The sequence below is a fragment of the Eptatretus burgeri genome, chromosome 8, assembly GCF_056783735.1.
Source record: "Eptatretus burgeri isolate ZD-2024b chromosome 8, Ebu_testis_v1, whole genome shotgun sequence".
NCBI lineage: Eukaryota > Metazoa > Chordata > Myxini > Myxiniformes > Myxinidae > Eptatretus > Eptatretus burgeri.
In genome coordinates, this window is record NC_140968.1 from 97,238,014 (window position 1) to 97,253,130 (window position 15,117).

Genomic DNA, 15,117 nt, shown 5'->3' on the forward strand with positions numbered 1-15,117 from the left:
GTCGTCATCGCCAGTTTTTGTTTTAACGTCAACATCATCCGTACTAAATTAATATATCATGAGGGTAATAAACATCCATTAATTGGGGAGGGAATCCCGTTCAGTCCACTTCTGGTTTCACCGGAGGTGATTATAGGTCGGTCAGTCGGTCCGTCCGTCTGTCTGTCGGTCCGTCCGTCTGTCGGTCCGTCCGTCTGTCTGTCGGTCGGTCCGTCTCTCGGTCGGTGCATCGGTTGGTCGGTCGGTCCGCCGGTCGGTCCGCTGGTCAGTCCATCGGTCGGTTGGTCGGTCCGTCCGTCGGTCGGTCGGTCTGTCCGTCGGTCGGTTGCTCCGTTGGTCGGTCCGTCGGTCCGTCAGTCTGTCGGTCCGTCGGTCGGTCAGTCCGTCGGTTGGTCGGTCGGTTGGTTGCTCTGTCGGTCGGTCCGTCCGTCAGTCTGTCGGTCCGTCAGTCCGTCGGTCGATCCGTCGGTCCGTCCGTCAGTCGGTCAGTCTGTCGGTTGGTCGGTCGGTTGGTTGCTCCGTCGGTCTGTCCGTCGGTCGGTCCGTCCGTCGGTCGGTCAGTCCGTCGGTCGGTCAGTCCGTCGGTTGGTTGCTCCGTCGGTCTGTCCGTCGGTCGGTCCGTCCGTCGGTCGGTCAGTCCGTCAGTTGGTTCCTCCTTCGGTCCGTCCGTCCGTCCGTCCGTGGTTTTTCGGACTTTTTCTCATCCCCTTTAACATATTGAACTGAAACTTGGTCCGTGGTTTTGTTTTGATGAGTTTCAGGGCGTTTCATCAATTTTTCAGTTTTCCCCTTTTTAGTGAATATCACATCGTTACCGGGGACATGTATGATGAATGTGGTGCAAAGCAATTCTCGCTCTTGTTGTTCATTTATCGAGGAAAAACCAAACGATACGGGAACGATAAATGAGAATGGGAGTTCGACAGGACATAAAAACAGGAATAATCAACTACTTGGATGTTTTCAACATTTAATTTACCTCACATTATGAAACCGTTTCCTATGTAAATAATTAATTACCCCATATATTTATTATGTAATCAGGGAAGACGAAATTGAGAGAAAAATGAAGACAATTGTGAGAGGATAATATAAAGTGAGAAAGAAAAGGATTTCGAAGATCGGGAATAAAATTGAGGGAAATGGTTCGTTTATGGTTCGACAAGGGACTTGGTCCGTATTTGCGGACGTACTAAAAACATTCATCCGAAGTATTAACGGACGAAAACGTTCTTAGCGGGAGGATCTCCATATTCTCAGAAAATTTCAGAAATTCAGAAAATGCTTCATTTCATGAAGTGCTGAGAGAAACAAACCCAAGGGAGTAGTTTTCGATTAAATGGTGGAAGGGTCAAAGGTGAAAATAACATGCAGTGTAAAATCTCCCTGGGGAACGAACATCATATTTCGGGTCTTCGAGTTTTAGGGACAAAGAAAAACCCAAAGGATTCGTGCGACGTGTCTCGAATTTGGAGTCGATTTTCGGGTTTCGGTCGAACTATCGTTAAACCTTAAAACGACAACAACAACAACAACAACGACAACAAATCAATGGGCTGTCCCTCGAGGTGGGAGGTCACAGTGAACATGGCGATGTACATGCGATGTTTGGGCCGGCTTCGTTGTGGAGCCTGTGGATTCAGATTTCGGGTTTTCTCCGATGGAAAACGCTGTTCGACCTCCAAGGTTGTCCGGAAACCAGAGGTGCTGCCGGAGAGCAAGCGGCAAGGTAGAGTTGGACACGTGGTACTCCATTGAACATGGAACCATCGCTGGTGCATGTGTTGGACCAAAGCTTTTATCAAATCCACCGTCATCGGTTCCTTAAATTAAACACATGTTTCATCGTTTACAACGTTTCATTACAAACGATAATTCTTCAAATAATAACAATGACACGAATTGGGGGGAATTGGTTGGAGATGAATGAAGGGAGGGGTGTTCGATGGTGAAAAAAGAAGTGGGTGGGAGGGAGATCAGGGGAAGGTGTGGAGGGGCATCGGGGGAGGAGGCGAGGCGGTTAGGGGGTGGGAGGAGGCGGGCCGGGTTGGTGGAGGAGGCGAGGCGGGGTGGGGGTGGAGGAGGCGAGGCGGGGTGGGGGTGGAGGAGGCGAGGCGGGGTGGGGGAGGAGGCGAGGCGGGGTGGGGAGGAGGCGAGTCGGGGTGGGGGAGGAGGCGAGTCGGGGTGGGGGAGGAGGCGGGCCGGGTTGGGAGAGGAGGAGGGGTGGGGAGGAGGCGGGGTGGGGGAGGAGGCGGGCCGGGTTGGGAGAGGAGGAGGGGTGGGGGAGGAGGCGAGGAGGAGGGGTGGGGAGGAGGCGAGGAGGAGGGGTGGGGAGGAGGAGGCGGGGTGGGGGAGGAGGCGAGGAGGAGGGGTGGGGGAGGGGTGGGGGAGGAGGCGAGGAGGAGGGGGGAGGAGGCGAGGTGGGGTGGGGGAGGAGGCGAGGAGGAGGGGTGGGGGAGGGGTGGGGAGGAGGCGAGGAGGAGGGGGAGGAGGCGAGGTGGGGTGGGGGAGGAGGCGAGGAGGAGGGGTGGGGGAGGAGGCGAGGAGGAGGGGTGGGGGAGGAGGCGAGGAGGAGGGGTGGGGGAGGAGGCGAGGAGGAGGGGTGGGGGAGGAGGCGAGGTGGGGTGGGGGAGGAGGCGAGGGGGTGGGGGAGGAGGCGAGGCGGGTTGGGGGAGGAGGCGGGCCGGGTTGGGGGAGGAGGGGGCCGGGTTGGGGGAGGAGGCGGGCCGGAGGAGGAGACGATGCGGGTCTGGCGAGGGTGCAGGAGGCTGGTCGGGCGAGGGTGCAGGAGGCTGGTCGGGCCGAGGGTGTGGGAGGAGGATCAGTTGAGGATGCGGGAGGCGGCTTGGTCAAGGAGGTGGCTCGGGTGAGGGTGTGGGAGGCAGGAGGAGAGTCAGGGGCGGGAGTTGGGTGAAGCGGGTCGGGTGTGGGGGTTGGTCGAGGGTGTGGGGGTTGGTCGAGAGTGCGGGAGGCGGGTTGGGGGAGGGTTGCGAGTCGGGTGAGGGTGGTAGGAGACTGTTGGTGGGAGGGGGTGGTAGATTGATAATGGGAGGGCTGAAGAGTATGAAGAGGGGATTGCGGGGGGGGGGGCTTGAGAGTTGAAATTCACCATGTATACCTATGTAATAAATATATGGTGCCTAATGTAATAGCAAAACACGAAAAAGGAGTTTTGACATCATACAGGTAGTGCCCAAAAATGGAAACACCACAGAATGTCACTTAGTGGAGTATTGGGCTACAACGTGCATGCAGGACGGCATGGATATGACATGACATGACATGGAATCAACGAGGTTCTGGAACCGTTCTGCAGGAATATGGCACCCTTCTTCCACAAGGAAGTCCTCCAAATAATGTCAGTTTGATGTAGGTGGAAACCGCTCTCTTAGGCACCTCTCCAGGCAATCCCACAAATGCTCTATGGGATTGATGTCCGGCGATTGGGAGGGCCATGGAAGATTAGTAACTTGCTCCTCGTACTCCACAAACCACCCCGTGACAACACATTCCCCATGGGCCAGAGCATCATTGTCCTGAAAGACACCCCTCCCAGCAGGGAAGAAATGCTGCATCATGCGATGCAGGTGATTGCTCAGGACGGTAACATAGCATGCTGCATCAATCCTGCCTTCTAATGGAATGAGTGGACCCAGGCCATGCCAGGAAAATATGCCCCACACCATTATGGAACCTCCAGAACCTTTTACTGTTGGAAACAGGCACTCGGGGCTGTTGAGCACCCTGGATCATCACCATGTGCACATCCATTCGTTCAGAACATGGTGAAGGATGACTCATCAGACCATATCACATTCCCTCACTCCTCAGCCGGCCATTGCCTGTGCTCCTTGCACCACTGGACCTGCAAATGGGTGTTGCCAGATGTTATGAGCAGTTTGTGCATAGCAACCCAGCCATGGTATTCCACCCTGTGAAGTTTCCTTCTGACCGTTTTGACGATACAGGATGCTCACGACCCACGTTGAACTCCGCACACAGTTTGTCCACCATTGCTCTCCGGTTTTGCCTCGCAGTCCGGACGAATGCCCATGCGTAACGCTTGCCGAGTCTTTCCTTCACTTTCCCAGGCTGACATAACCTTCGGGACAGTTCCTCATGGCATGCTAGCAATCACCGCAGCCTTGTCACTGAAACTCCTGCCAAACACAGACCAACAATTACACCACGTTTAAAGTCATTGAGGTCTCCTCTTGCGGCTCATGCTGGCTCTTACTGCCCGACTCGAGCCGCAGCCCACTTATACATATACATACCGAGAGGAGTGGCAGGAAAATATATGCAAATTGCACTCTCTGGTCACGTACGTGTGATTGGCCTAGACTTTGTATATATGTTGTATGGCCCATGTACCCAGTTTTTTTTTCCTTTTTTTTTTTTTTTGTCCATTATCTCTTGCACATAATGTAGGGCTAAAGACTGAATCTTTGACCTGATCTCTGGTTGGAGGCTCGATGGCATCCCCAAAATCTTACAGGACTTCTACAGCAGTTGCAGGGAAGGAAGTGTGATAAGACAAGGTGGTGTTATCCTCACTCCCACCCAAAGCATAGGATTGATCCAAATTGGAGATTTTGATTCTTCTTCACAAGGATGAAAATCAGGCTAAAATTATACCGACTGATGTACCATACTCTGTGTTACAAAACGTTGGTTCTGCTGAAGCAGTTTCTTGGCAAGGTTTGCCATCTCTCTCCCAGCAGTAGTTAGGGCAGGAATTTTGACTTTAGACAGGCTGCTCGTGATCGCTCACCCACTCACCTCCATCGTGGGATCTTTAATGTCTGTCAACTAATGCCGGTAAACGGGATGCTGAGTTTAACATCCATCCGAGGGGTGGCGCACACACTTTGATGAATTATCGTTCCCGTGAAACATCGGGATGACTTTTTATATATATATATATATATATATATATATATATATATATATATATATATATATATATATATATATATATATATATATATATATATATATATATATATATATATACACATATACAGAGTCAAGGCTCTTGGAAGAGTGAGGACACAGAACATATCAGGACGCAACATAACAAAAGCAACAGCAGAAGGAGAAAAGGGGAATGCCAAGAGAATGGCGGAGGGCCAAAATATACGGAGATGGACAAGCAAGGAATGTGGATAATGGGTTGGGAGAATGCAAGGGATGGACAAGATGGATACAGAAGCAAAACAAAACAAAAATTGTGGGGGGGGGGGGGGTGGGTGGTGGTTTAACGAGTGTAGAAAAGATCATGGTTTTTGATTGTGGACTATCTGAGATGGTGGTGAACAGCTGTTTTGAAGACCTGGAGAGAAGACCAAAATTGAAGAGGATGTGGAAGTTGATTTCATAGGTGGGGAAAAAAGAGGAACACGTGGGATTTTGACAACAGTTGGGCTGGGATTCAAACCGAGGCCAAACAGCTTAGAGATGAGTGTGCATACCTCGAGGTCATGAATCAGCCTCCAAATTTATAACTTGCACATTTATATTGTTACGGATTTGGAAGCCTCTTGCACACAGACAGTCAGCAGTCCCAAAGTTTAGTTATTTCGTTAAGTATATGTGTATAGTTAGAATCCATCCCCTGTGTCTAACGGGAATTTCATGTGTGCACTGCGAGTAATTTTCTATTTGGTTTTGTCCATCAATTCCCTTCACTTCTCCGCACCACCGACTCCATTGCCCACGTGTTTTTGACTGAAGGCGTGGGCGGAGCCTCCCATCGCCTCAGATCAAGGCTCTGCTCCGAAGAAGGGCATGGAGTGTTTCTTCCAGCCAATGGGAAGCCAGAATGCCAGAAAATACTACAGAGCCTCTTCGGGTGGCGAGCCACCGAGACGCCCAGACACACCCCCGACATGCCCCCGTCCAATGAGGAGGAGAGTGACCTCAGGACGGATCGTTCTCACCTCACGTGAGGAATGAATAATAGTGGGGGCGATCCGGCTGGCAGAAGAAGAAGCCTCGTCGCCTTTTTTTGCTCTCGCTTTATCTGCTGGTGTTCTCGTCTTGCCTGCAAGTGCTCGTCTCGTCTAGTCCGTTCTCGTGCTGGCTGGCATCCGTTGCGTCATTCCCGATCCCTGGTGCTTGGTGCGGCGACGAAGGTGTGGGTTCGAGTCCCCCCCCCCCCGAACCAGCTCGTCTCGACCAGACCGCACGAGACGGAAAGGTGCCCGACCGAACTCTTTCCCTCAGCTCGCCTTCCCTCCCAAGCTGAAGGGTCCAATAAAGACCCGACGCGGTCCATTTCTTGTGTGTGTGTGTGTGTGTGTGTGTGTGTGTGTGTGTGTGTGTGTGTGTGTGTGTGTGTGTGTGTGTGTGTGTGTGTGTGTGTGTGTGTGGTGCCCATCCTGTAAGTAGAAACTGTTAAGTGCTTTTGCTCATTGTACATTGCATTATAGTCGTGATTAAGTCTGCTCTGTGTCTCCCTCTCCCCATTATAAATAAGCCCCCGTGTTAAATATTCTAGTTCGTTGTCCGTGTTTTCTTTCATTGACCCAGCACGGTGCGGGCTTGAGAAGTAGTAAGGCCGTTTGTGCCGTAAATTGTTCATTTGGTCCGGCACGGCTTTGGTGACTTCCGCTCGGTTACGCTGGATCCGAGTCAGTACATGTGACTCGGTTCGGACAGAGTCGGCCGAGGGTGTGGCTTCCCCGGTAGTTAGACGGCGTGGGTACTTAGGTAAATTGGAATTAGACAAGTGGACCCTACCTCACGCCATCAAAATATTGGCGACCACGGTCCTTTAAGTGACCCGTCGTCTCCGGAGTTATCCGGGGTGATGACCTTTCAATTCCGGTGTTCGGTTGGAGACGACCCGACTGCTCCGTCTAGCGGTCGTCCTCACCACCGACCCCCGGCCCACAACAATATTATCAGTAGGGATCATAAGCCTGGTGTTGGCTTTGTGGTTAGGGTGGCTGGCTTGGGATCTTAGGGTCCTGAGTTTGAGCCCCACTGGTCACTTAAATATCACCAGGTGTGGTTGGCTCAGCCTGTCATCCTTCTGAGGTTGGCAAAATGAGTACCAGTGTACTGGTATAGGGGCACAGCATCAGCAGCATAGTCGTGCCCCAGCAAAATGACAGCTACCTGGCAGCCAAGCTGCCATACGCAAGAAGAAGATGAAGTAGGGATCATAAGAACAAATCACAGTTGCATTGAGCATCCCACCAAGCTGTCTTTTTGGTGTGTGTGTGTGTGTTTGATAGGGACATGTCAAAGGAAAACGTTTGTTCAGGAACAAGCTGATCGCCTGGAACAAGCTAACAACAGTATCCTTATAAAGTGCCCTCAAAAGGTCAACCAACACCAGCTGCTCAAGTCATTGGAAAGGCATGGCAACATTGCCCACTACCACTTCTTTGAGCCTTTTGTGAGTTGAGAAGGCACCACTTCTCAAAGTGTTGCTTTATTTCTTTATTCTGCCCTCCTGATGCACATTTGTGTGGAACTGATGTTTGTCCTCACAACTGTTGCTTCTGATTTTTTTTCAGTTCCTTTCTTAAGGTCATGTTGAATTGCCACCTGTAGCTGTTATACAGATGTCAGACTTCCTTTATCCGTATGATTTCTGCTTCTTTGCCTCAATTTTTGATTGTAATCATCCTCTGGATTGTACATGACTGTAAGCCTTCAATGATCACATCAACAACATTCACAACATAGGTAAAGTTAAATACAGTACATGTCAACCTATGATTCCTACCCATTGTGCACTAACATTCCACACCATAAACTCGTAGCCATGTTTGATAGCACAGTCGATAAAGCTTTTAAAGGACGTAGTGAAGTTTACGTCACAGATTAACAAAAAAGAGCACACCTGTCTGTAAAGGGAAGTCGATCTTCATGGAGTTTTTCAAGGATAAACTTAAAAGAAAGGATGTGATTCCTTTTCAAAGTAGAGTTCAGAGAACACCTGACCCCACGCAGTCTTGGAAAAACAAGGATGTGGGAGGAGTCTACGAGCGGAAAATCTGATTGGTCGTGATGATGTAAAATGCTGCAACACTTTGTCCGAAACTGCTAAGCGGAAGGATTTTGAAAGTGCCAAAAAGGTGATTTGTGTTCTGCAATGTTCAAATATAATCTCGGAAGTTTACCATTGGCTCAGAGGCATATTTTAAACCACCTTATTTAACCGGTAACATTAGTTATTTGTGCCTGTTGTTTATGTCCTTTGTGATGTCCCTAAGAACAGTAAGCTTCCTGTTTGGAATCCAACTATTAATTTGCAATTGGTCACTGGCTTTAACACCAATACAAATTTTTAATACCTACTCGAGGCATCAAAAAGGTATATATTGTTGTGGTTACCAAATTCGCAAACCACCATTCAGGTCCCTTAGGTGAGATATCTCGGTAAGTATATGTGTAGTTAGGCCCAAACCCGTTGTCTAGTGGGAATACATGTCATTTATGCGTGCTGCGACTCTTCAGGATAGCCGTTTTTCTTTTACTATCTTTATTTTGGACCAACCACCATTGTTACCACCACCAACCACAACATCAACCACCCACCGCGGCGCCGCTTCACGTCACACCTCGCAACCGTCGCATCGCCACCGTTCTTGCGCCGCTTGTGGGTACCGGTGTTGGACTCGTGCAGGGCGCGCGCCGAACAGCGTGTACAAAACCACGGATTTTCCGCTCCAAAAACGGATCAAAAACGACACACGCCCACTTTTGTGCCGTCCAATCGGTGAGCGAGGGGCGATTTGGCCCCGCCTCCAGGGCGTTGGAGGGCGGTCGCTATATGCAAATTTATGGATCAAAATGCATTCACGCCCACTTTTTCTCGGGCCAATGGGGAGCGAGGTGAAAGGTCGAAGGCAGGGGGTCAAAGATGAGAGAGAGCGAAGCCACGGGGCTTTAGCGACTGCGTTCGTCAGTCCAGTGAGTTAAGACTTCGCAGTCGGTGGAGTTGGGAAGAAGAAGCAAGAAGGAGTTGGTCGTCGTCGTCGTCGTGTGCATTGGAGTCGGAGCGAAGAGGACGGAGCTGTGGAGAGGCGGCGAGGGCAGACGAGGGGGTGCTCGCGTCGTGCCGGGAGCTGCACACCAGGGAGGCCGACGGCGCGACCTGGTCGAGGTGGAGACGCTCGTCGCGGGACTCGAGGCAGAGTAAAAATCCTCCTTTCCCCCGAGCATCAGCAACCCCCTCCTGTTTCCCCCCGCGCTGAGATAGTGCGACCAAGGGGGCCCCTTTCCCACCCCCTACCAGACACTGCCCGCGAGGCCCGCGGAGTTGAGGCACCATCGCCGCTCTGCGTCTCATCACCAGACGGGTAGGCCCGACCCGGTCTCGGCCTCAGGCCCGCCTCATCCTTGAGGGTGTTCTTTTTCTTGGTTTTGGGTATGTGTTGTCGGCGCCGTCTGTGAAGTAGAATTGTATAAGTGTTGCCGTGTGCTCGGTAGTCTGTATTAGCTCTGCATTGTGTCTTCGCTTTTACATTTGCTTTTTGTGTAAAATGGCATTGTGTTTCTCTTCTTTTCTATGTGCTTTTGGTGGAATTGAATATGTGTGCTTTCCGTTCATCGCGAATAAATGTGCTTTATGTTGAACTGTTTCCCGCTTCGCTTCGTCATTTCTTTCATTGAATCCTCATCTTGCTTCACGTAATGGGTTGGTAGTGGGCTGAATACGCCCGATAATTAATCGAACCGTCGAGGCCGACGATAACACCGCTCGGTTATCCCGATAGTACGGAACGGGTCGCTTAAGTGGCCCGTGTCCGAAGTCGACCTGCGGCGAGGTGCGATCGCCCGGTCTACCCTCCGTTTGGGTACTTAGGTAGGTCGGATTTGGCGAGCAACCCTATCCCACGCGGGGGCCGATTGGCTCGATCGCGGTGAGACCGAAAGGTCCACCCGTGACTGGTTCCCGGCGTTAGTCCGAGAGGGTCACGACTGGATTGTCCGTCCGGTGGGCGACGTGCCGCGATTCGAGTTACGTGGCCGTCAGCACGCCGGCGGGCGCGAATCCGTAACAATATGTATATCGAACAACCAGTTTCAATTAGAGCACCTCACCACCATTAGAGCATTTAAATGGCATCTCATGTGGCAATAAATACAAATTGCTGCTCCCAGCTTATTGGCTGTGACAGAAGACACCATTTGCATCTTTGCAACCTCCATCCCTACCCAGTTTCGAATCCCGTGCAGGCACGGGCAACCCGCCAGTTATTTTAAATTTTGTTTGACTGCCAGACAGGCAGAAAACCGAAAAACGTAATCTCACTCCAGGCCCGAACGCAGGATTTTCGATTGGGAGTGCGAAGTTTCAAAAAATTGGACAGCTGAGAGCATGATTGTGCAGCACCATCATTCCCATTATGGGATGCTATGCACACCAATACAGAGCTTAATGGGTTATCATTTTGGGGTGTTTTCAGGCCACAAATACTCTTTCATTGATTGAAGTCTCGAATACCGATCAAAGTTCGAGTTTAAGTTTAATTCACCAAGTGACAGGAAACACCATGTCAGAAAAGGGAACATATGTCACATGATTACACAGATGTGTATACATAGCCCTTTTTTTTACAATATTACAAGTAACGAAGTAAGTTTATCATTAAATCTATCGAAGTAGTCTTTGTGGTCAATTCTCGTGATGGGTGGGGGGAAGAAAAGATGAGGAACTATTTATTGGACACAAATTTAATGATCAAAGACATTATTTTTCAATTGCAATCTCACAGGTAAACACAGGCCGTATACACCACAATGAAATGATCTGATCAAATTTTTAATATACATCGAGGCAGGTACTAATTGTTCGCTTACTCTTTCAGCAGGGTTTCAAGGTCCAGCCTTGGAACCCTGCTGAAGGACAAACAATGACAAACTCTGCTGTAAGACTGGAATTACAATCTCACAGGTAAACACAGGCCATATACATAATTGTCCAGTGAAAAAATCACCAAAAAACAACTTTATTCAGCAAAACGTCATTTTACATTATATGTTTAACTGGAATATTGGACCCGTCGCTTCACTGACAGAAATACCAATCTTTGCTGTGATGGCTCATCAATAGGGCAAGAAGAAAAAGGATTCCGAGTGCAGGGATAACCAGCGTCGCAAGTTGGCGTTTTCAGTTTCGCCACGTGTACCCACGTACCCATATAAAAAATTTCAATAAATATCTTTTTTTTTTTTTCATCACAAACCTTCCCGGGAGTTCCTTGAATCCACCGTAGTTCAATTTATTGAAATCCGTTAATTCATTCTCAAGTTATAACACGACGTACAAACAAAGAAACACTGCTCCATTTATAATATAGATATGTATATCATAAAAAATTAAAAAAATTATTTTGTGTTTTTATCATAAACCTTTCTGGAAGTTCCCTGAATCCAATGTAGTTCAATTTATTGAAATCTGTTAATCTGTTCTCAAGTTGTAACACGATAGACAAACAGACAGACCGGCCAAATATATATGTATATATATATATATATATATATATATATATATATATATATATATATATATATATATATATATATATATATATATATATATATATATATATATATATATATATATATATATATGTATGTACTAGCGATACCCGTGCACATGTACGGGATAGCAGTACAACATAGCTGGTAGCAGACGACAGACCGTACACGGGGAATGACAAAAATACGCATAGTGCAAAATGCAAGTGGTACTATGGAACGCCAAGACTTCCCAAAGATTGTCGGCATGTCCGCTAAGTGCCACAGTAATTTCATAGGGATCGTGTGACGGCAAGCCGAGTTTTTAGTGTGCAAGCTTGGTATTATAATAGAGATATATATATATATATATATATATATATATATATATATATATATATATATATATATATATATATATATATATTACATATACATATGCACATATATATTTATTTATATTAAGTACACACATTGTGACAAAGGTTCCAAATTGAAATGCTGAAACACAAAGACATTTTGCCCAAACTTATTACATAATTTGTGAGATTATTCCGACAGCCAAAATTGCTGTAATTTGAAAAAAAAATCCAACGTGTATAACAAACGGTAAGGAACAAAGCAGTGTCTGAGAATCGAAAATTTTAAGTTGGCGGTGGCCATCCCAACTTAGTGGAATGTTCCCACCCACACCCTGAGTACAACCATCAAGTTTCAATGTATTTTTTTTCCCTACAAACAAACAAACATCTGTTTCATCGCATTCTCCCCACATTGATGATAACTATAGTTTTCAACCTACTATAACAGATAATTGGCATATTTTAGAATGATTTGTTCAACTTCTGGGAGTTGGATTAATTTTTTCACGATAACTTCCAGTTTTCAAATTATTCTTTCCAGCGGTGCAGGAGTGCATTATCAGGTATGATGATTCACCCACTTCTTATGATAATTCTGCATGATCACAGAAAAGTAAAAACTGAAGCTGGAGGTAACCATTCCAACTTAGTAGAACGTTCCCATGCACACCCAGAGTACAACCAACACTTATCAACTCATTTCGTCCAGTGCTTTAGGACTGCATTAAGTACAGTGCATTTATGTAAATCGGCCAGGTATTTTTCGATTATATAAGGTTTTCATATCGAGATACGATTATAATACCGTAAACCGTTGGGAATTGGAATGCAACCACCAAACTTTACGATACAATACGGATGAACTGATAATACAATATACAATACAATAAGTGGCGCAATACGATCAATATTTATTTCGAGAATTTGCACCCCCCCCCACCCTTACCACTCACCCCTTCCCGAATTCCCATGACTTAATTTTTTTTTAATGCCTACAAAAACTTTCTGGGCACACCCAAATTACAACCACTAAACTTCAACTCATTCCGTCCATCGGTTTATGAGTGCACATAAGTCAAAACACACACACACGCTCATATATTTTCTCTCTATCTGGTCCCCTATGATTTCCATTTCACATTGTGTGAATGCCTTTCTTTGATTGCGACGTTGCTAATCATAGTATGTGATATAGTTGTATTTGATAATCAAGGCACCACACACAGCACAGCACAGCACTGCACTTATCAGTGGAATTAAACTGATAGTCCAGTGCTAAGGCAAGGAGCTACAGTGAGCAGATTAAATTATTCCTTAAACCAGTAAGTGGAACCAAATGGAATTCAAATACAGCAACAGCCACAAAAACATGAAGGATGGAATATTTTATGAAATAAATTTTAAAACGCTTTCACTGCTCACCACGGGATGCGACGAGCCAGGTAATGTTATGTGTCGTAATGTAAGGTAGATTGTGCATAATTGTGTAATATCTGGTAATGGGTGCCAAATAATATTGCATCACGTCTGGACCTTAACAGCCCAGAAATGCTGTTCCCAGTGTTCAGCATTAAAGTGTTCAGCCTGGTAGTGTTCCCCCAGGATAAAAGTGGGCGATCTGATTGGTTGGTTTAAAATAAAACACGTAAATGGTCACGTGGCCTCCACGTCCAACTAACCAACATTTCTCTAAACCGGTTTTTCCAACCCAGATGATATATGTATACAAGATAAGAGATACATGGATATCATGAACTGGTAATAATTTCTTGACAACACATTTCAATACAGTGCATAACCAGATATGCATCTGTTCCATCATGGATAGATATCCTGCATGTGAAGATAGTTTGTGATATTATGCGTATTCTCCTTCTGTAGAAAACAATGCTGCTTTTGCAATTTGAAAGGCGGGATGGCGTCCTTTCTGTGCAACAAAGCTGCAATATGCCAAGACCAGGAAAGAGGTTCCTTTTACCGAACAGGTCCCGGTTCCTTTTGATGTCCAAGCACAATGATGAGTTTCCAGATAAGAGATCAGCTGAGAACGAGAGACCCCATAACCTGTTACAGATGCTGAAGGACCACTCCAATGTGAGTATGCCCTTGTAGAATTTTCATAAGCAATTCTTCCTCCTTATAGAATCAGATCAAAGCATTTTTGAAGGAAAAGAAAAACCTGTCTAATCTGTTTGGCTGAATGAATTGTGATCATTGTTTTCTTATCCCAGATGTTTTAAAATGTTGGTACAATCTAAACCTCAACCATATACTGTAATAGGTAATTGGTCTGTTTGGCATTCTCATGTGAACACAACTTGTAATTCTGAGATCCCAGGTTCAAACAGGTCCCTTCCCCATCCTGGAGGTGGTGTTGCTGTTCGGGGCGATAGCTCCATTCCATTGTCCGTGTTGACCCTTTCTAGCCCACTGGAATGCCTTTGGCTACACATTACTTTCCACACCCATTTAATGTTTGTGTGATGTAATATCCACCGAATCGTGATGACTCTCCATGTACCTCTATTTCCACTTATATGGATCAACCCATATGTAACCATAGATTCCAACTCATTGGTCTTCATCAGTGGTGGTTTCAACTGCCGTTATTCCAGTTGGATTGGTGTCAATGATGCAACAACCAGCTATAATACTGTAGTTCTGGCTTTTTGCAAATCTGTGGGTCTGACGCAATGTGTTACCTTCCCAAACTGCTTCTCTGGTAATGGCATGTCCTCCCTTTTGGACTCGTTAATGATGAGCATTCCATCCAACTTCTCATGTTCCTCCTCTGCCTATCTTGACTCCTCTGACCAGTTTTTGTGAAAGCCAATATCTCTGGTTATTACAAGAGAGCAACCTCAATGCCACAGATTATGGCTGTATGTGCAGGCCAACTGTCAGGGACTCTAATCTGCCCATCCACAAAAGGATTGGGTTGTCATCTCCACAACATGTAATATTGTTACGAATCTGGAAGCCATTTGCACACAGATAGACAGCAGTCCCTAAGTTCAGTTATTTCGATAAGTATGTATTTATAGTCGGGGTCCCGTCCTTCTGTCTCATGGGTTAATTACATGTGTGAGCTACGAGGTACTTTTATAGTCAGGTTTTTTTACATCTTCAATCATCCTTCGTTTTCGCACCATCACCATCCATCGCCCATGTACAGCATGTCACGTACAGGGGTGAGGTTCTCTCCGCCCACCGTGAGCTCGTCCAATCAATGGCGGCCGGCCCGACAGCCGACCCAAGGTCGCCCCCTCCC

General features: G+C 47.1%; 1 protein-coding gene across 3 annotated transcripts in view; it reads left to right on the plus strand.

Annotated features, from left to right (window-relative positions):
- Window positions 1-1,553: 1,553 nt before the first annotated feature.
- MTPAP (mitochondrial poly(A) polymerase) overlaps window positions 1,554-15,117 on the plus strand; it is a 40,847-nt gene continuing 27,283 nt past the window's right edge. The window contains exons 1-3 of one of the 3 annotated variants that reach the window (XM_085893128.1): window positions 1,556-1,729; window positions 7,245-7,408; window positions 13,728-13,940. In XM_085893128.1, the coding sequence (XP_085749254.1) occupies window positions 1,588-1,729; window positions 7,245-7,408; window positions 13,728-13,940 (519 nt within the window). In that variant the 5' untranslated portion in view covers window positions 1,556-1,587. Of the gene's footprint in view, window positions 1,730-7,244; window positions 7,409-13,727; window positions 13,941-15,117 lie in introns of all 3 variants that reach the window. The other 2 variants (XM_085893131.1, XM_085893130.1) reach the window with 2 other exon arrangements.